The 21,869-nt window shown below is 37.5% G+C and overlaps 1 protein-coding gene across 1 annotated transcript in view; it reads right to left on the reverse strand.

Annotated features, from left to right (window-relative positions):
- The window catches only part of PKD2L2 (polycystin 2 like 2, transient receptor potential cation channel), a 39,625-nt gene that overhangs the window by 16,775 nt on the left and 981 nt on the right, over positions 1-21,869 (reverse strand). The window contains exons 4-10 of the mRNA XM_072731911.1: positions 21,218-21,409; positions 19,322-19,455; positions 16,960-17,216; positions 14,124-14,345; positions 10,833-11,061; positions 8,909-9,079; positions 8,446-8,627 (exon numbers count right to left, since the gene is read on the reverse strand). Coding sequence (XP_072588012.1) covers positions 8,446-8,627; positions 8,909-9,079; positions 10,833-11,061; positions 14,124-14,345; positions 16,960-17,216; positions 19,322-19,455; positions 21,218-21,409 — 1,387 coding nt within the window. The remainder of the gene's footprint in view (positions 1-8,445; positions 8,628-8,908; positions 9,080-10,832; positions 11,062-14,123; positions 14,346-16,959; positions 17,217-19,321; positions 19,456-21,217; positions 21,410-21,869) is intronic.

Here is a 21,869-nt window from a genome sequence, read left to right on the forward strand (position 1 = left end):
TTATTCATATATTAAGCAATTAATTTTAAAGGTATTTGGATCTTTCTTTACAAGTTAAAATTGTTGGGATCCCTGGGTGGCGCAGCGGTTTGGCGCCTGCCTTTGGCCCAGGGCGCGATCCTGGAGACCCGGGATCAAATCCCACATCGGGCTCCCGGTGCATGGAGCCTGCTTCTCCCTCCGCCTGTGTCTCTGCCTCTCTCTCTCTCTCTGTGACTATCATAAATAAATAAAAAAATAAAAAAAAATTAAAAAAAAAAACAAGTTAAAATTGTTTTCTTAGGAATAATTATCTTTTTAGCTGTAATACAAACACTGAGCAATCTGCAGAAGCAAGTTAGAATTTTGCATAAATGGTGATAAACATAGTTAAAGATTGTTGCTTGGGTTCTGTATTATACCAGCAATTAAATTTCAGCATTATTTTAATTAATGTTAATAGAGCCAACAGTCCCAGTAATCAGATTTAACCTAAATTCCAAAGGAAATGATATCAGATTTAACCTATATTCCAAAGGAGGTCATTGGGTCAGTAGGTTATTAGGTTAGAAAAAGATTTGTCGTTTCCATTTTTAAAACCCAGGTTCCGGGATCCCTGGGTGGTGCAGTGGTTTGGCGCCTGCCTTTGGCCCAGGGCGCGATCCTGGAGACCCGGGATCAAATCCCACATCAGGCTCCCGGTGCATGGAGCCTGCTTCTCCCTCTGCCTGTGTCTCTGCCTCTCTCTCTCTCTCTCTGTGACTATCATAAATAAATAAAAATTATAAAAAATAAAACCCAGGTTCCTGAGTTGATCATTTTAAATTAATAACTTAAAAATTACTAATAATTAGATGAAACTAAATTTTTTTCTTTGTATTACGTGAACAGTACATAGGAAAATAATCTCTGTTACTCTTGCTTTGTAACAGTAACATGCTTCTTTATTACTCATATTTTCTGGAATGGATAACATCTATTTTATGTTTCATATGTATAGCCAGGACTCTAATATTGGACAATTAAAAGAGAAAAAAGCAGCAGTCCAGTTTTTCTAATTATAATAATAATGCATGTTCATGGGAGAAATTTTAGAAAGTACTAAAGAAAAAGTTTTAAAAATTCATAAGCTAATTAGGAATAACCACATTTTAAAAAAAAGGAATAACCACATTTGATACTTTTGCCTTATTTGAATATATGTTTGATATATTTTGATGCCATTGTTACTGCTATTAGATGCTTAAAATGAGTTCTTTATTTTATGGGGAAGCCTGGGATGGAATTTTTTAGTAGTATGTAGATACTTTGCTTGATTGGTTAGTCAGTCAAAAGGAGGAAGTCTTCTTATTCCTGGTTACTTTTGCCCAGCACGTAAAGGGAGCATATAGCTGTAAACAATGAAGGAAGAAACTATGAAAAGAGCCTGGATGTCCATCCACAGATGAATAGATAAAGAAGATGTGGAATATAAATACAATGGAATACTACTTAGCGATCAAAAAAATGAAATCTTGCCATTTGCAATGATGTGGGTGGAACTAGAGGCCTTATGCTAAGTGAAATGTCAGAGAAAGACAATTATGATATGATCTCACTCATATGTGGAATTTAAGAAACAAAACAGAGGATCATAGGGGAAGAGAGGAAAAAAAATAAGACAAAACCAGAGAGGGAGACAAACCAGAAGAGACTCTTAATCATAGGAAACAAAGTGAGGGTCGCTGGAGGGGAGGGAGTGGAGGGATGGGGTAACTGGGTGATGGGCATTAAGGAGGGCATTTGATGTGATGAGCACTGGATGTTATATAAGGCTGATGATTCATTGAATTCTACCTCTGAAACTAATAATACATCATATGTTAATTAATTGAATTTGAATAAAACAAACAAAAAACCAATGAAGGAAGAAAATGTATTTAAAGAAATTGGCTACTTGGACTCGTTACCTGGAGTTTCATCCTGGGTACCTAAGACACAATTAAATCATACTTAAAGTGTTTATTCAGCCTTTCCTTCTTTTCTTTTCTTTTTTTTTTTTTTTTTTTTAATTTTTATTTATTTATGATAGTCACACAGAGAGAGAGGAGCAGAGACACAGGCAGAAGGAGAAGCAGGCTCCATGCACCGGGAGCCCGACGTGGGACTCGATCCCGGATCTCCAGGATCGCGCCCTGGGTCAAAGGCAGGCGCTAAACCGCTGCGCCACCCAGGGATCCCTTCTTTTCTTTTTTTTTTAAGATTTATTTATTTTAGAGCAAGAGAGAGCAGGGGGGAGGGGCAAAGAGAGAGGGAGCGTCTTAAGCACACTCCATGCTGAGCCTGGAGCCTGACACTGGGCTCCATCTCATGACTCTGAGATCACGACCCTGAGATCATGACATGAGCTGAAACCAAGAGTTGGCCACTTAACTGACTAAACCACCTAGGTACTCCATTTATTCAGCTTTTAATACTGTTTCATAATGTTCTTCTATACAAGATAGAAAAAGATAAGCTGACCTGGAAGAAGAACAAAGTCTCTTAACAAATATACCTCTCTGGTATAGGAGATCAAGCTTGATCTGTAATCTTTGAGGTGTATTTATAGGAGAAAAGATAAGTTAAGGAGGCATCATTTCTCCAGAAATTAGCTCATTAACTACAGCTCCCATTCAGCCCTTCTCTATCAGGAAAATATCCAGATACCCCTGCTGTGTAAGTAATGTGAATAACAAAACCCTAACCAATTTGCTGAATGGTTATAATCAGGAGACTTCAAACAATGTAATTGTCATTTTTCTCCTCCTAATTGGAGTTTGTCTCCTCCCACCCTCCCACCCTAAGCTAAAAGGAACACCATGACTGCTTTGCATACAGGGTTATGTTGAATGAAAATACTATTTTGTAGCTTCCTGATACCCTTGGTAACTTTCTGTAGTTCTCTTTTACTGAGAAAACTTGCAGCTAACAGGTTATTCCATAATAATATATACCATTATGGTTAATACGACTTCACATACCTGGATACTTAGCTATTTCTCAGCATTCTCCAAATATTGCCTAGTCCACTATCTGTCTTTTGTAATTCAAGTTAAACATGTTAGGCCTTCTTGTTCCAGTCTATCTCATACCTTCTCCCACCTGATGTATCTCTATGCCACATTTTCAGTAATTCTTTGCTGACCTATTTTTTACTTCATTCATTATCTTAATCTCTTGCTTGCTGTCAAACCTGCTGTCAAACCAACTAGAGTTTTTTTTATTTTTTATTTTTAAGTAGGATCCATGTGCAGCATGGAGCCCAGTGTGGGCCTCAAACCCACAACCCTGAGATCAAGACCCCAGCCGAGATAAAGAGTCCAAAGCTCAATTGACTGGGCCACCCAGGTGCCCCATGTCAACTAGGTTTTAAATCTCAGTTACTACAATTTTCAGTTTTAGAATTCTGTTTTTGATACTTTTTCAAATATGTAATTTTTATACTGTCCTGTTCTATAACGATATTTTCTGACTTATGTTTTATTTCTCTAAATATAGGAAGTATTGCATGGTTATTCCAGTATCAGAAGTCTTTGAGTCTGTTGTTTGTTATCTGCTAATTCTTGCTTATGATTTCTTACCCCTTCTGTACCAGGTTGGTTTTGACTATCAATAGTAAGTTATATTTGAAAAATTGCTTGTAGAAGTAATTGGAGACTTAGAATGAATAAACCTTTCTCCGGAGAGGTTTTTTTGTTTGTCTGCAGATGCACAAAGACATTCTAGCCCAGGACCATCTTAATCCAACTTTAAGACATGAAATTATGAGGGATTGGTTCACCTTTAACTTGAGGCACTAGCACTTCAGTTTCCTTGCCTGATGTGTGGAGAAGTTCTCAGATAAGCCCCCTCCTTGACACCCCCCAGGCAAGCTCTGGACTTTGCCTTCTGTTTCCTTTCTGGGAGAGGTGGCCAGGAGCACAGTTTTCTTTCTTTCTTTCTTTTTTTTTTTATAAATTTGTTTTTTATTGGTGTTCAGTTTGCCAACATATAGAATGACACCCACTGCTCATCCTGTCAAGTGCCCACCTCAGAGGAGCACAGTTTCTTGACTATTTCTCTGGATCATCAAAAATGCCTTCATGGTGGAGGGTTTGAGGAAGGTGGCGGAGTAAGAAACATTAGGATTTACTAATGTAAGTCCCCACCTAGACAACAATCACATAGGCAGAATTTGGTGTAACTGTTTTGGAGCTCTGGAGCCTCGTTAAGGCTAGCAATGGTCAGGGGAAGGCTTAGACAACTTTGGTCTATTTCAGGTTTCAGGTTGGCAAAAACTACCTATCTCCCACCCCCGAGCCCATGGCAGGCAGCCATGCGTGTATCCCTGGGGCAGCTTGCATGCAACCTCTGGGAGTGAGGGTGGGCAATCAGGACACTGTTCTCCAAACATTAAGGGTCTGTGTTCTGATTGCCGAAAGCTCCTTCTGATCACAGGGGTGCAGACAGAGGTGGGCATATTCCCCTGTCTGTTGCATGTCGCTCTCCCTCTTGCTGAAGAAATGTCCTTGGGATTAAATGGCTGGTGCCCTCCCCTCCTCCTTCATTTGTCCTTTTTTAAGGAAAAGGAGCCAGACATTAAAGACATTCCCTTTGGAGCCAGACATTAAAGACATCAAAAGCAACTGCATATATAGAGGAAATTAGAAAGTCACCATGCATCTCCAAGAAACATGCAGGCTCAGAAAAGACCTAAGAAGACCTTTACATGGGGCACTTGGGTAGCTCAGTTAGTTAAATTTCTGTCTTCGGCTCACATCATGATGCCAGGGTCCTGAGATCGAGCTCTGTGTCGGGATCCCTGCTTCTCCCTCTCCCTCTGCCTGCCACTCCCCCTGCTTGTGCGCATGCATGCTCTCTGTCAAATAAATGAATAAAATTTGTTTACAAAAGAACTTTTACAGTTTAGGCTAATCCTCGGTATGAAGACAGTAAATAATAATAATAATAATAATAATAATAATAATAATAATAAAAAAACAGGAAACCTGGTGAAGGGCAAGAATCTTATTTCCAGGGTTACCACATTCTGCATTCAAATGTCCAGTTTTCAACAACTAGAAAAGACAGGACATACAAAGAAGCCGGGAACTATGAACCCATCGAAGGAAAAAAATAAACCAACAAAAACTATACCTGAGAAAAACCAGATGGCAAGCCTACTAGACAAAGACTTTAAAACAGCCATCTTAGAGATGCTCAGAGAACTATAAGACATGGAGGAAGTCAAGAAAATGGTTTATGAACAAAATGGAAATATCTATAAAGATATAGAAAACCAAAGGAAACCAAGAGGAAATTGTAGAGCTGAAAAATACAATAATTGACATCAAAGTTCATTAGAGGGAGTCAGAGGGATATTTGAGTAGGCAGAAGAAAAAAAAAATAAGTGAACCTAAAGATAGGATGATTGGTATTATCAAGCCTGGGAAACAGAAAGGAAGATGATTGAAGAAAAATGAACAGAGCCTCTGGGACACCATCAAGAGACCAACATATCCTAAGGACATGAAAAGATGCTCCATATCACCAACCATCAGGGAAATGCAAATCACAACCACAATGAGATATCACCTCACACCCATTAGGATGTCTACTATTAAAAAAAAAAAAAAAAAAAAAAAGCAGCCCAGAAAATAACAAGTGTTGATGAGGATGTAGGGAAATTGAAACCCTGGTGTACCATTGGTAGGTATGTAAATGATGCGGCCACTGTAGAAAACAGTATGGTGGTTCCTCAAAAAAATTTAGAATAGAATTTCCATGGGATTCAGCAATTCCACCTCTGGGTGTACACCGAAAAGAATTGAAAGCAGAGTCTTGAAGAGATTTGTATGCCCATGTTCACAGAAGCATTATTCACAAAAGCTAAGACTTGGAAGAAGTCCACGTGGCTATTAACAGATTAATGGATAATCAAACTAAGATTTATACATAAAATGGGATATTATTCAGCTTTAAAAAGGGAGGAAATTCTGACATATTGCTCAACACTGATGAATCCTGGAGACATGCTAAGTGAAGTAAATCAGTCATGAAAAGACAGATACTGTATGATCCCACTAAGCACCTAGAGTTAATAAGGGACACACACACACACACACACACACACACACAAGGTAGAATGGTGGTTACTGGGGAAGGGGACATGGAGAATTCTTGATTAATAGGCATAGTTTCAGTTTTACAAAAGGAAAAGAGTTCTGGAGATGGATTGTGGTGATGGTGGCACAATATGAATGTGCTTAATGTCACTGAATTGTACACTTAGAAATGGTTAAGGTGGTAAATTTTATGTATATTTTAACATAATAAAAGAAATTCTTATCAACTTAAAGAAAAGCCTTTGGGGCAAGAGAAGCCTTGGATGCTGAGCTTAGTTCTCTGGGTTCTTGCTCTTTGGTTCTGATCACTATCTATTTTTTTTGGTTAGTTCTTCAATGTTATCTGATTTTGTCTAGCTTTTTATTTTTATTTTATTTTTTACTATTTTATTTATTTATTTGAGAGAGAGAGAGAGAGCTAGCTAGAGAGCACAAGCAGGGGGAACGACAGAAGGAGAGGGAGAAGCAGTCTCCCCACTGAGCAGAGAGCCCAACTTGGGCCTTGATTCCAGGACCCTGGGATCATGATCTGAGCTAAAGGCAGACACTTAACTAATGGAGCCACCCAGGTGCCCCTCATCTAGCTTTTTAAATTGTCTTGAATGGAGGTTGATCTGAATAACCTAGCACATTATTACCAAAAGCAGAAGTCCCTTCATTAATGCAATCTAAAGTTGTCTACCTATTTATTCTGCGCCTTATACTTCCTTTCTTCCTCACTATATCAAGTAAGACCAATTTCCAGGTTCTTTATTTTATTTTTTAATTTTTAAAAAATTATTTATTTATTTATTCATGAGAGACCCAGAGAGAGGCAGAAACACAGGCAGAGGGAGAACCAATGCGTGACTAGATCCCCTGGGATCTTGACCTGAGCCAAAAGTAAACACTTAACCGCTGAGCCACCCAGGCATCCCTCCAGGTTCTTTAAATTACTGCATTTATATTCAATGTCCAATACTACTACGTTTTATTATTAAGTAATGCTTGAAATAAGATCCTAGAAAAGGACCAAGAAGTAGGAACTGCAAACATAATTCACTCATGAGAAAGCTAATTAAACTTCGCAGATTATAGGCTGTTTGACATTGGAAAGGATCTTTGGGATTAATTTAGTTCAGTCTCTTCATTTGCAGATAAAGAAATAATGGTCTAGGGACACCCAGGTTGATGGGTGGTTGAGCATCTGCCTTCGGCTCAGGGCGTGATCCCATGGTCCTGGCATCGAGTCCCACGTCGGGCTCCCTGCATGGAGCCTGCTTCTCCCTCTGCCTGTGTCTCTGCCTCTCTCTCTCTCTGTCTCTCATGAATAAATAAAATCTTAAAAAAAAAAAAAAAGAAATAATGGTCTAGAAAAGTTGAATAGCTAGTGGCAGAATTGGAGAGTAGAACTATATCCCCTTGGTTCCTAGTCCACTCTTTTTTCTACTACTGATTAATAAAGGATTATTCCAGAAATTATTATGGTATTTCTTAGAACTGGCACTTCAAGGATTTCCATGTGGATGGTGAAGACAGAGCAACCTAAAATGTTTCTTTAGACCAAAGTTCTCCCAAAACCAAGTAAAAGGGAATCGACAAGTAATTTTTTCTAAACTAAAGAAGTCTCTTGCAGTTTTCCTCAAGGCCGTATGTTAATATGCACTGCAAATTTTCAAAAGAGTGATGCCAAATTTCAAAAACTTATTTAAATATGAAGCCACTTCCCTCCAATCTTGATCTAAGTTACACAGAACATATTTTGAGACTTGATATTTCAGACTATTGTAATTTTCTTACACAAACAGAACTTACTTTACCCAAAAAGGAGAGTAAATTTATTTAAATTATTCACTTAAAAAAAAAAAAAAGCCTGAATACTTTCTAAGGATTCTACCTGGTAAGTGGTATAAGTTCATTGCATGCTGATTGCTTTATGTGTATAAAAATATTTTCAAAACACAGCTTTGCCAGGTCAGCAAAGGACAATCAGGTGAATATCAGTAGAAGGATTCTGAAGGTAGAGCCCTTAAAGAAAAACATTTAAGCTTTCTTTTCTCCAGACAATAAATATCATAGAGACATAGAGGCCAATTTCTGTTATATCTGATAAAATTTTTACCAGTGAAAAATTATTTTTCTAACTTGACCTCTTAACATTTAAAAAATGGACTGTACTATCCATTTGGATCTTTTAATGCTAAATACTACTTTGAGTGTGACCAGGTATTTTGCTATCAGTGAAAATAAAAAGCCAAGTCTAAATTTATTAAAACATACGTTACTACTTATTATAGGCCTTTCCATGATTTTTTTTTCTTACAAGCTAGTAAATACAATTACATTTACACTAGCAGCTTACATGGCATTTTGAAAAGTGGAAAAGTCGTCAACTTGTGATCCAAAAACGAGAAATCCTAACTGAGCATAAGCAAAGAATATTATAAAAAACATGATGGCAAATCCTACTATGTCTTTGAGACAGCGAGACAAGGTTGATGACAGCTGAGACATTGTCTTATTAAAGCTTATAAATTTGAATATCTGAAAAAGAACAAAGTTAATTGAAACAGGAATAATATAATTATTTAGAGTGAGTAAAATTAATTTCAGAAAAAAAATTGCTTCAAATTAAAGGAAGTACTTAATGATAGGAGTGTTTGAGGATTTGCCCGCAATCATTGCAAGGCCAAGCTACTTTTAAAATTACTTTGTAGTTAAGAAAATCCTCCCCCCCCCCCCATAATTTGCAGCTTTAGTTCCTGTTTTGCTATCCAATACAGTAAAAAAATATATCTGGTGTATTTAATATAAATTATAAATACCTTTATCCATGCAAAAAAGATGGTGATAGCAATTACATTGTTGTAATAAGTGTGCCAATATGCAAGAAAATAGAAGTCTGAATATTTTTCAGTATTTTTTAACAGGTCTCCAAGTAAGAGAAAAATTTGTACATTACAGTATATGTTGAAGGTAACAGTCACAAAACACAACTGAGTGGAAAAATAAGAAAAGTTAAATTAGAGACAATTTCTACTTCTAAATCTCCTGCAGCCTATGAACAGACACAGGAAAAAGTTCCCCAGAAGTTTAAAAAAGAAGGGAGAATTAAGGTGAAGGCTTTTACATGAATGGAAATAAATCTCAACTTAATGAAGTTTATGATAGCATCAGGATCACAAAAGTACAAAAATACTGATCACCTGACCAACCTAATCTATCTGCCTGAGTCATGAAGCACAAATTTATAAAATATTATTCTGATAAGACTGCATTTCTGCCTCATGTAACTATGTGATTCTTAGAAGCCTATTTTTATTTGTCTTTCATTCCAATGTAGTTGACAGGTAGGGTTATATTAGTTTCAGGTGTACTGTGTAGTAGTTCAACACGTCCATACACATGATACCTAAAAGTTTAATATCTTCTACCTTGCCACACTAAAAAGAATTTTTCCTGTGGGAAAAAAAAAAGCCCTTTGAGAGCCCTTTGACAATTCTTCTGGAAGAGGATTTCAGAACCAGGGTATGTCAGGCATCACAGCTTTCTAACTGTCATGAAAATCTTCCTTTAACATCCTTGGCCTGAAATGATCATAGTTAAACATTCAATGTCATGTTGTGTGTTAAATACTAAATGAGGACACCAGAGATGTAGGTGGCACATTTCCTCACTATGAGAAACTTTTTTTAAAAAAAGATTTTATTTATTTATTCATGAGAGACACAGAGAAAGAGAGAGGCAGAGACACAGGCAGAGGGAGAAGCAGGCTCCACGCAGGGAGCCTGACGTGGGACTCGATCCTGGATCTGCGGTATCACGCTCTGGGCTGAAGGCGGTGCTAAACCCCTGAGCCACCCATGCTGGCCAAGAAACTTAATCTCATTTTGAGAAACAAAACCTGTATCCTGGATTGGCTCTAAGTGTCAATAGGAGCGTAGAAGCCAGAAATGTTTGTTCATTGTTCCTAAGACTAATGTCTTGCCATCTGCCGACCTCTGTGTATTTTAGTACGTTCCAGTGATGAGAACTGGCAGTTTCTGGAATTTCTTTCAGAGACTGTCTCCCCAGTCCTGGTATTCTCTGTACCTAGGAGCTACCCTCTGTTGCTCACTACCGCCTGCCCCTCCTCTCAGTATTCTTTCTAGGCTTAATTTTGCATATTCTTTCAAAATTCAGTGTAAAGAGGAAAGTGGATTAAGGCAACATAGCAGAGCACATGTCCAAAAAATAACCACGATTTTCAACATGAGGTGCTATAAGAAACACATTTTTTTGAGGGGAGGGAGACCTGTGCTCATTAAATCCTAATACCTATACAATCACCTGTTCTTCTAAGTTTATGCTGATTCTTTCAAGGACCAAATCAGGAAGGAAAAAAGAAATAAGACTTCTAGGGATCCCTGGGTGGTTCAGCGGTGCCTTTGGCCCAGGGCGTGATCCTGGGGTCCTGGGATCAAGTCCTGCATCGGGTTCCCTGCATGGAGCCTGCTTCTCTCTCTGCCTGTGTCTCTGCCTCTCTCTCTCGCTCTCTGTCTCTCATGGGTAAATAAATAAAATATTTTTTAAAAAATAAGACTTCTTAGTTTTGGAGGCATACTAATGGTGTGACAGTTCTTTTTATGATCGATACTTGCAGCTTTTAAAGTAAGTCCCAGATGAACAGAAAATCCTGCTTTTTATACCTCCCTCCATGGAGAGTTCAGATGTGATTCCCTCCAACCGTACACAGGAATGTATACTTACCACCAAGAGTAGTAATTCTAGCCAGTTCCAAACACTTTTGAAATAGGCAGACTTAAATTCTCTTATTTTTTGGGCTTCTTGTGTTGTGAAGACAATAAGAAAAATACAAAATGTGATTTCACAGGAAGCAATGATATAATCATAGTAGCTAACGTATCTGAGGAGCTTCACAGAGTAAAACTGCCAGGAAGTAATTATTCCTCCGGTTGCCGGGAATTCTGCCGCCAATCTGTAAAATTAGGTTGTGAGGGTAACTGTGCATTTATTTCAAGCATTTAGATTTCAGTGCCTAGCTCAGTGTGCAACTTCTGGGATGATGTGTACTGTAATAATTGGTTATTTTGTACAAAATATGTCCTCTGGGATCATGTTGTTTAATACACACGGAATTCTAGTGCACTCACTTATCTTTTTAATGGCTCTGCTTCTTTTGTACTCTGAATATTCAGTGGTCAAAGACCAATGTACTTGAGAAAAGTAAGATGTGATTTTAGCCAGACATTCTTTCTACTCTGTGTTCAGCTTGCTTGGTCATGACAAGGAATACTATTTTATCTCCACAGGAGAATGAGATGATGTTCAAGAAAATGCTATACTGTTACTTACTGTTTTTTTTTTTTTAAGATTTTATTTATTAATGAGAAACAGAGAGAGAGGCAGAGACACCGGCAGAGGGAGAAGCAGGCTCCATGCAGGGAGCCCGACGTGGGACTGGATCCTGGGTCTCCAGGATCAGGCCCTGGGCCTAAGGCGGCGCTAAACGGCTGAGCCACCTGGGCTGCCCACTGTTACTTACTGTTATTAATCAGTACTCCTCCCCCCCCCCCCGCCCAGAATACATAATTCTTGAATATTTCAGAGAAGGAAAATACCCTCTCCTCCTTTAGATTATCAGAGACATGTCTTGCTTCTAAGGGTCAAGATTACATATTCTACTAAAACAAATGTTTCTTGTTTACTTTAGGCACACGATGTTGGATTCAAGGATCTACAGGCAAATACAAGGTTAAAAATGAATTCCAACACTAAATTTAAAGGTTTTGAAGTTGTTCACTGTATGTCTACTCTTCTCTGTAACTTCAAATAACTAAGAATTGGCAGCAATTTAAGGAACCCAGTATCTCTATCATAATGTAATTATTCTGTTACTCCTATATTAGCAAATACTGGTAGTGGAAGAAGGTGCTGCCAAAAAACCCCAAAAACCAGTTAAAGAGAAAACAGAACTGTTTGTTTTTGCTTTGCACGTAGTAGGTGTGGAATGGTGAGTGAGTGCAGTGAGAGGAATTCAAGATTTTGATCTGAAGTTGTACACTCGTGGAAAGGGAAAAAAAGAACAGCATTCAGTTCAGTTTGCCAGACATGTTTACAAAAGGAAAATCAATGGATAAGGTCTTAAGTAACGTGTTCCCATATAACTACTTACTAGGTATACAACCCGTTTAAAGTTTCAAAATCTGGTTTCTAAAAAGTAGCATTTAAGACAGAAACATAGAATAAGCAGAAACCCCAGAGACAGGAAAGCTGCACTTCGTCTAGTGTAACAAGGAGTTCTCCACATGATTTTAAGCCAGTTATCCCAATGTTTTTCCTCATATTTAAGACATAAAAATGATTTGTATTCTTCACTTTATTCTGAGCAGGACTGTTGGAAAAAGTGATTAATGTTGGTAAAAAAAGCTCTGATTTAATAAATTTATTAAAAAAATAAAAATAAAATATTTTTTAAAAAAAACTGATTCCCTGAAAGAAGAGAAAAAAACTATAAATTACATAATGTCCATTGGCTACTTAAGACAATCAATTTGTTTTATTCATTTTATTCATTTTTCCAGATTTTAAAGGCCATGGTTGTGTTTCACTGTCCCTGTTGAACAAAATCCCCTTATCAGAGTAGACACCAATTCCGTATTCCATTCAGAGTAAAAATGTAAGACTCATGGGAGAGATGTAAGGCTCACTGAGATTTCAGTAGATACTACTGTTTGCTTGTCTAGTGGTCATTATCCCATTCCTCTTTTCTATCAGAACCCTGATTGTATCAGGTATCCACTCATTCCCAGATCATTCAGAAGAAGCTGATTCAACCCGATCCAATCATGGATCAATGGATCCATGGATCAAACAGATCCAATCATGGTAATCCTCTTTACTTTGTCAGTGTTTGATTCTAGAACATGGGCCTAAAGCTAATTAGCATGGTCCAGGTTAGGCAAATGACCTAAGATCATCAGACTAATGGAAAGAATTTTTCTCTTTAGAGGGTTCTCTCCCCCTGCCTTCTCTTTCTTTTTCTCCTCCACCACCTCCTCCTCTTCCTCATAAGGAAATGCCTCTTATCATCTTCCCTGGGTCCAAATCACCTGGGTGTGTCCTTCTCATGTAATGGTAGAAATGCAAGGGAACAAGTTTAAAATACAAACTCATTTCAAACTTCTGCTTGTATCTCATCTGCTCCCATTCTGTTGACCACATCCAGTCACAAGGCTGAGCCCAGCATCAGGAGCCGGGTGTAAGTGTACCTGGCCTTGGGTGGCAGAGCACTTGGGTGGCAAGGTTACATGGCAAAGATGTGAAGAATGGGGGCCATTTTTGCAAATCACCACAGGCTCTAATCATTTCTAGGATATGGGCTATTGGTGTATATTGTTTGGAACTTAAATTGTTTATTCTTGAGACAAAAATTAATAACTTAATGAAGAAGCTCATTCTGAAAGGACATCAACAGATTTGAATGATCTAGAGGAAGAAATCAAGACTAAACGTTAGATCTGCACAGCTGCAGAATGACAACAGGACTATATATCCTTAATATAAAACATACTATAATTCTCCATTTTCTTGAATATATCTCAAAACAATGAAACAATGAATATGATGTTGCTTTACCATAGTTTTCATTATTGGCATAACTACATTATATTTGAGGCTTATGATTTTTTTTTTAAGTAGGCTCCAGGCCCAGTGTGGAACCCAACATGGTGCTTGGACTCATTACTGTGAGATCAAAGCCTGAGATGAGATCAAGAGTCAGATGCTTAACCAACTGAGCCACCCAGGCACCCCTGGGGCTTATGATTTAAATCTCAGTACACACACAAACTGGAAACCCTAATGAGGGCTGTGGATGTTATATATGCATGCATGTATTTGAAATAGGCTACACACCAATGTAGGGCCCAAACTCATGACCCTGATCAAAAGTCCTGCTCCAGTGACTGAGCCAGCCAACCGCCCCTTTGGAAGCTTTTTAAATTCAAGAGACTAATAAAGAGGTTTTGAGTTACTTACCTGATAATGCAAAACAGGTTTACATTAGCATTGTATAATGAAAAATCAATAAAAATAACTCTAGTCCCTCTTGTGATCCAGCTGTTCAGTTTAAGGTCAACAAACTTGTTTTTTGTTTCAGATTTTGATTTTGATAAAGTGAAAATAAATCCCCCATTTTGGTAAACACCAACAAATCCCCAGTGCCAAGGGGAGGAACTAGTAGGAGCAGCATACTTCCATCTGTTAGGTATAAAAAGAATAACGGAGAGACGAGAAAGCCTGACTGAGATGTATTCTAAGAATTTATGGTAACTTAAAAAAAAAGGAGTATTAAGTTCATAAGTATTATAGTAGTTTTGAAGCAAGACAATGAGTTAAGGATTTAGTATGTTTTCATTTTTTAGTGTTTAGTGTGGACAACACACTGGACTAGATGCTATGAGAAAAGGTTTTAAAAAAATCCATTTGTTGCCTCAAGGAATTTATAATCTAGAAAACCATGACTGAGTTTTTTTTTCTTTAATACATGTTTCTGTTGTCTTATGAGATCTTTAGTCTTTTTGTAGGACAAGAATATCAAGCACTATGATTCAGAAATACTTGTCTCCATACGGTAAAAGAGGAGCTTCGTAGTCTGTCTTCTACAGGTCATATGCCATGTATAAATGTCAATAAACAAGGGCTTTCCTACAATGTCTAGATCGTTAAATAGGTATTTTAATGAAAGTTCATAAATCAAAGTAAAATATGCATAACTGAATTTTGTTTCCATCCTATTTATTTATTTATCAAGAATGAGCAAGCACATGTGAAGTGGGGAGGGGAAGAGGGAGAGAGAGAGAATCCCAAGTAGACTCCATGCTTAGTGTGGAGGGGGAGGCCGGTCTGATCCCCCAACCCTGAGATCATGACCTGAGCTGATAATCAAGAGTCCCATGCTCAACTGAATGAGCCATCCAGGCGCCCCATCCTTTCTACTTTTAATTATGGGATATCAAAAAATAAAGTCTTGACTCCTCATTTAAGTCCTTGTTCGGTCTCCCCAAACAGGATTTGAATGATTTCCCAAAGGTGCACTGCACTGCTTAAACTCATTTTTCTATTAATATTAATAGTACTGTGTTTGTTTTCAGGAGGGGGGAAAAGTGATACCACTAAGAAAAAACACTCAGATTTAATGAAAATTCCATTGTATTTTTGAGTGTTTTCCACATGGTTGTTAAACTGGAACAAAAACATTTGTTACACCAATCCTCTCCTACTTCCAATTTTTTATGTTTTTAATTAGTGAATGTTACATTTTAGATAGACAAACATGCCCAGACTGATGCTTATTTTGGTTGTTAAGTATTTTGGTTGTTAGGGAATAACAAGTACTGTAATTCCAAATCTGTGGTGTTAATTTTGGTATTTATTTATTTGTAAATATTTTATTTATTTATTCATAAGAGATAGAGAGGCAGAGACACAGGCAGAGGGAGAAGTGGGCTCCCTTTGGGGAGCCCGATGTGGGACTCGATCCCAGGACCCCAGGATCACGCCTTGGGCCGAAGGCAGACAGTCTACTGCTGAGCCACCCAAGTGTCCCTAATTTTGATATTTAAATTAATTGTAGTTGTTTGTGGAGATTTTGGAATAATAGAATACCTAACAGATTAGTTTTCAGATTCCAATTTAAGATGTTCAATTGAATAACTGATTTATTTTGTAATTTTTCATTGAAAGAGTAGTATATAGTACTGTAATATCTAAGAGAATGTGTCACCATACTTTTGAGTTTATTAGATTTCTAAGAATTATACAAGCACTTTATTATTCTAAAGTATAACCAAAAACTTAACACAAAGGAAAAATGAGTCAACAAAAACTGCAAAGCAGTGATTAATCTTGGGGCTACAGAGGAGGTTGTTGAAGAAAAGCAATGTAATCATTGCTCATATTTATAATATAAACATTGACTAATGATTAGCAAAAATTAAGATCTAACTACAGGCTAAGAGAAATGGGAAGTTATGTGTAGAGGGAGGGACAGAGGACAGACACCTTTCATGACGGAGACAAGAGATACATGTAACTGTAAAATCAAGTAACAGCAGGATAAGCACATCATTTAGAAATAGGAAGTACACCAGAAGAAACAACTAGAAGAGCTCAAAGAAGCTGCTTCTAGAAAATTGTATCATTTTGATAAATATTACATTAAAAAATTTGTTCCCTCTCCCTATGATTTTCATAGGATCATAAAAGCAATGATACCAGAATCTTCTGTATTAAGGGGAGGCAATGTCAGTGGTTTCAGGTTTTATGTTTTCAGTATAGACATGAGTGTACATCAGCATTAGCCTCAGCCAATTTGGAGAACACTGCTGTAATATCTTTGGAAGACATCATCAGATGCAATGCCTTCAGAGCATAACTGCTCCTCTTCCATATTGGCAGTAACACAAGATATCACTGAAGTGAGCCAGAGTGAGGAAGGAGGAAAGCAGCAGGGCACACCTAAGATACTCCCTAGGGGTCCCAAGACACTTTTGGGATGTGTCTGAGGGAGTCTGGTCAGAGACAGAAAAACTGATTGAGTATTGTAAAAGCAAAAATGGATGCTTTACCTTATGTCCAAAATGACTTAGCACTTCACAATCTGTTAGAAAAAATACTCTTAATATCCTTTGGTAATCAAAATAACACATTCACTCTTACTTTTCTAAACACCGCTCCTTCCTTTGATACTATTATTAAAATAGTCTCCTTACCTGTCAGACCATTGTTGGTATTATTTGGAAAAAAAATATATTTTCCTGATTTTTTTAAAAACATATAATGGTAAGATGTTAGAAAAAGTTATGTTACTTACTCAGTTTCCTGTTTAAGGCCAAATTCATCCATGTCTTCACTTTTAGAAGTATATTTGTCATAACATTCTTTCATCAAAGACTGAAAAGATGAATAGACTTTGCATGTGTTGTTGCGGACTTTTAGTTGACGGACTCTGGGGACTCCTAAAAGTATGTTCTCATAGTAGATGCGACTGCTGTTCTTTAAATCATACAATGTCTTGTTAGTGTACCATGAGTCCCAGTATAGACCTTCCAAAAGGGGTCCTTCCATAAACTTCATATAGAAAGATAAATGTTATGGGAAAAATATTTTCATGTCAATTGTATAAGAGAATCTACATTCAAAATGTTATCTTAAGACCATGAAAATCAGTGATTTTCAGGAGTATGAAAACTACTGACCAAGTCACCACTAGTATTAAAGGAAATGAATTCAATGATGATAATGAAGATGGTTAACATTCACTAAACTCTGTGTACTATGCACTGCTCTAGCATTGCCATTTAAGGCCATTTAAGGATTTTTAAAATTACAAATATTAATTCATTTAATTTCACAACCCTTCTTCTCCCTTTGAGGGTATATTGAAAACTGTCCCCAATACATGAGTATATAAACCCATAGTCACACACTCATGGTGTCATGACCACAAATCATGACTTCCCCTCAAAGTTGTCTGTTCTCCTTTCCCACCAGCTCCAGTGATGATGACTGCTACTCCTTCCTGGCTTTGCCCTTGTAAGAGATCCTAAACCCAGGATTCTGTTTTTTCTCTCCTGCATTTGTCTTGTCATTGGCCATGCATACTTCAAGACAGCACGATGAAAAAAAGCAGGGTGAACTCTATTCCTAGTTTTGGGGAAGATATCCTTGTTCTTTTGTATTTCATCTGACCTATACCAATGACCTCTAATCATCTGCTTCTCATCTCAAACTTCCCCTCTAACACTAAAGAAGGACCCTGCCTCCTTCCTAAGTTTCAGATTCCCAGCATGGCATTCATAATTTGACCTCTGTTCAATTCATAGTTTGGCCTTTTTTTTAAACCTCATTTTCTATATTCCTATAATGCCAAACATAGCTCCATGTGTAGAATTACTTATAGCACATAACCTAAAACGCCCTCCTGGTACGCATCCTTGAAAACGCAACTGAATTGTAATCAACTCTGGAAAACCTTCCTATCTCTTCCTTATATGTCCTAATGTTTGTGACTTGGTACCTGAAAATTCCATTCTCTTAATTGTTCTTTCCTAATAATGTGAGCATCTTGCTAAGTTAAATGTAATGGAAAAAACAAACCTATTCCAAAGGTGAAGGAGTTATACTCTCACATAATTAAAAACACTATAAAGTTATATTTTGCATATGTACTCTTTATTATTATACTTGATTGTATACTGTACACTACTGTAATACACACAGTACAGGGCTGTATACCAAAATTATATACATTTCACTTAATGGGCCATTTAAGGATTTTTTTAAAGTTTTATTTTTTTATTAATCTCTATACCCAAAGTGAGGCTCGAACCCATAGCCCGGAGATCAAGAGTTCCATGCCCTTCACTAAGCCAGTGAGGCATTCACACTTAAGGATTTTTTTTTTTTAAGATTTTATTTATTTATTCATGAGAGACAGGCAGAGAGAGACAGAGAGACAGAGAGACAGAGAAACAGAAGAGGCAGAGACACAGGCAGAGGGAGAAGCAGGTTCTATGCAGGGAGCCTGACATGGGACTCAATCCCGGGTCTCCAGGATCACGCCCTGGGCTGAAGGCGGCGCTAAACCGCTGAGCCACCGGGGCTGCCCCACACTTAAGGATTTTTTTTTTTTATGATAGTCACAGAGAGAGAGAGAGAGAGAGAGAGAGAGAGAGAGAGAAAGAGAGAGGCAGAGACACAGGCAGAGGGAGAAGCAGGCTCCATGCACTGGGAGCCCGATGTGGGATTCGATCCTGAGTCTCCAGGATCGCGCCCTGGGCCAAAGGCAGGCGCCAAACCGCTGCGCCACCCAGGGATCCCCTTAAGGATTTTTTAAGAATAATTTTCACTATATACAATTACAGTTTGACACAGATCCTAACTTCACATAAGCAAGTCTACTATTTTCTAAATAATAATGTTAAAAAGGATAATTTTTTAAATTATGCAATGATAATGCTAAAAAAGGGATAATTTTTTAAAATTCTAAGAACTCTGTTACAATGAGAGCATAGGTTCTCCATATACACTGATTGGCTGATTCTAAAAGTTTAAAGGAACGATACTCATTTTTATTCATTCCTTCAACAAATGTCTCCAGTGCCTATTATGTGTGCCAAGAGTTAGTTTATGCAATACCAAAAGCTACTTCATTCTGTCACATGATACCTTACCTTCCAAAAATCAGTTATGCTGCGTATAGATTTAAAGTTGGTTCTTTCATCACCAGGCACAGAAGTGTCCAAAAATAAAGATGACATAACTTTGTTTAAGTAATACATATGTGGGTTTACCATCCCAAAAGTCACTAAAGAAAAGAATTTTTGTTTAAAAATTTATTCTTAAAAACTGTTTATCAGGATTAAAAATTAAATTTTGTTCCCCATTTTGTTTCAAAAATTCAAATTTTTTGACTAATTATAAAAAGTAATTAAAAAAAGAAAACAGAAATATACAAAACAGGAAGAAGTTGCTAGACTTAGGTTTAGCATGTATTCTTCAGATTTTCCCATATGCCTACACATTTATAAAGAAAATAAATTTATTTTTACAGAAATGAGATCACATTATGCATACTATTCTCCAAGCTTTTTCTATATTTTGAGTAGACAATGTAATGTAGTGAATAAAGCTATGGACTCTGAATTCAAACAGGTAACAATTTGAATCCTAACATAAGGATGACATCTCTTCCCTCATAGTTTTGAGAAGTGAGGTAATGCATATGGAACATTTAAAACCATGTTTTGGCATATGATAATAATTTTAAAAATTAACTACTATTTGTTCTATTTCAAGGGTAGGTGGGTAGGTTTTATAGCAGGGTCTTTCTTTTCTTTTTGTTTGTTTATGATAGTCACAGAGAGAGAGAGGCAGAGACACAAGCAGGCTCCATGCACCGGGGGCCCAACATGGGATTCGATCCCGGGTCTCCAGGATCGTGCCCTGGGCCAAAGGCAGGCACCAAACCACTGCGCCACCTAGGGATCCCCAGGGTCTTCCTTCAATATGACTAAATAGGTCTTTTTTTTTTTTTTTTTTTTTTGCTAGAAGCCTTTTAGTTTTTACCAATATCTATCTTCAACATTATTCTATAGCATATAAGCCTATGCCATACTTTAATGTTCCATATTATTTCATTGTAAATACCAAAATTTTAAACAAATCCTGTCTTTTTTTTTTTTTACAAATCCTCTGTTGATAAAGATTTAAGTTGCTTTCAGTTCTTCCTAATTATAAAAATTTTTTTAATGTCTCTGAATAGTGAAATTTTGATTTTTATATTTTTCCATTCCTTTAATGTTCTGTAAGAAGCATTTAAAAACCAGTCTAAGTTGTCTTAATTTATAAGATCTAGAATTGTCTTTTTAATCAAGATCTTACTCAAACTCACTCCTACTCCAACTAGTTAGCTGATAACTAATTGCCAGTATGCAGGCCATATCAACGTGAGAGAAATCTGGCCAATGAGCTTATACCTACTGTTTGCTGGGTGCTCTAATGATGAGATGCTCTTTACTACTGATTCAGTCAATGCTCTTGACCCACAGAAAGGAAAAATGGATTGAGATGTTTTCCCAGTCTCCTTAAAGATTTGCATTGATCCATACATACCTTCTGCGACTCAGCACCAGCATATTTTACTACTAACTGTGCAATAGGCCAGAGAAAGAACAAAGCAGACACCAGGACTAACTTCTTTGGTCTCGTGTGTAGAATGACCTATGAAACTGAGCTAATGTATTCACATGGCTCTAGCAGAAATCGTGTCAACATTGCCAAGTCAAGGGTACAATTATATTCAGGATAGAACTGAAAACTGAAAGGAACAGTTCAGTGTCGTCCATGAAAGGTTTTCATTACATCTGTGACCTCAGCAAAGCTTTGCCCTTTAAGAAATGGAAACAGTACCATCTACATGAATTAGAGGTAAGTCTAAAATGTGGTCGCTATTTTATTTCACAGGTCTTAGTCTGAGAGCCTATGGTTCATAAAGTGCATGTTTTACTTTTCACCTCCACATGACGTCTTAGTTCAAACAGTGTCTTCATCTACATCTGCATACTTACATATACATAGGTTTATTAAAAAAATAAAGTAGAGTGCCAACTCCTGAAGTGTGGTTCTAATTTCTACTTCCTTTCTGTATTGCAGCTTAGGTTTCGGAGTCCCTGCGAGACACAAAACAAACTGGTTCCTTACATTATTACGCAGTTTATAATGTATACAAATTACGATGATGGGAAAACACGGCCACTTTTAGCTGGTAACACTCTGTGAAGGAGAGCTCCAAGGGCTTCTGGTTATTTATTTATTTTACTCTCACTTTTACTTAGGAGTAATAATTACTAACATTTCTCATGGAGGGTGAGCGGGCGGTCACTTTACGACTCAACACTAATGAATTTTATTACGTTTCCTCAGAAGCCCCGTCTGAAAGTGAAAAAAGCAAAATACAAAAAAAAAAAAAAAAAAAAGGGAAAAAAGAAAAAAACCCCACCCATTTGTCCCTAGTCGTTTTCTCTACCGTCTACACTGCTGCTCGGGAAGGCTGGATCCCGCTGGAGGAGGAAGGACCGCGCCTGGGTCTTATAAGGGAAGACTCCCCAGATCAGGAAAGGGCATCGCAGGATGGCCTAGCGACGGCCTGTGTGCAGCCCGGAGCCTCCAGCTCGAGCCCCGGCGCCACATCGCCTCCAAGCGTCAGTTTTCCCATCTGTG

Source organism: Vulpes vulpes, chromosome 12 (genome assembly GCF_048418805.1).
Source record: "Vulpes vulpes isolate BD-2025 chromosome 12, VulVul3, whole genome shotgun sequence".
Classification (NCBI taxonomy): domain Eukaryota; kingdom Metazoa; phylum Chordata; class Mammalia; order Carnivora; family Canidae; genus Vulpes; species Vulpes vulpes.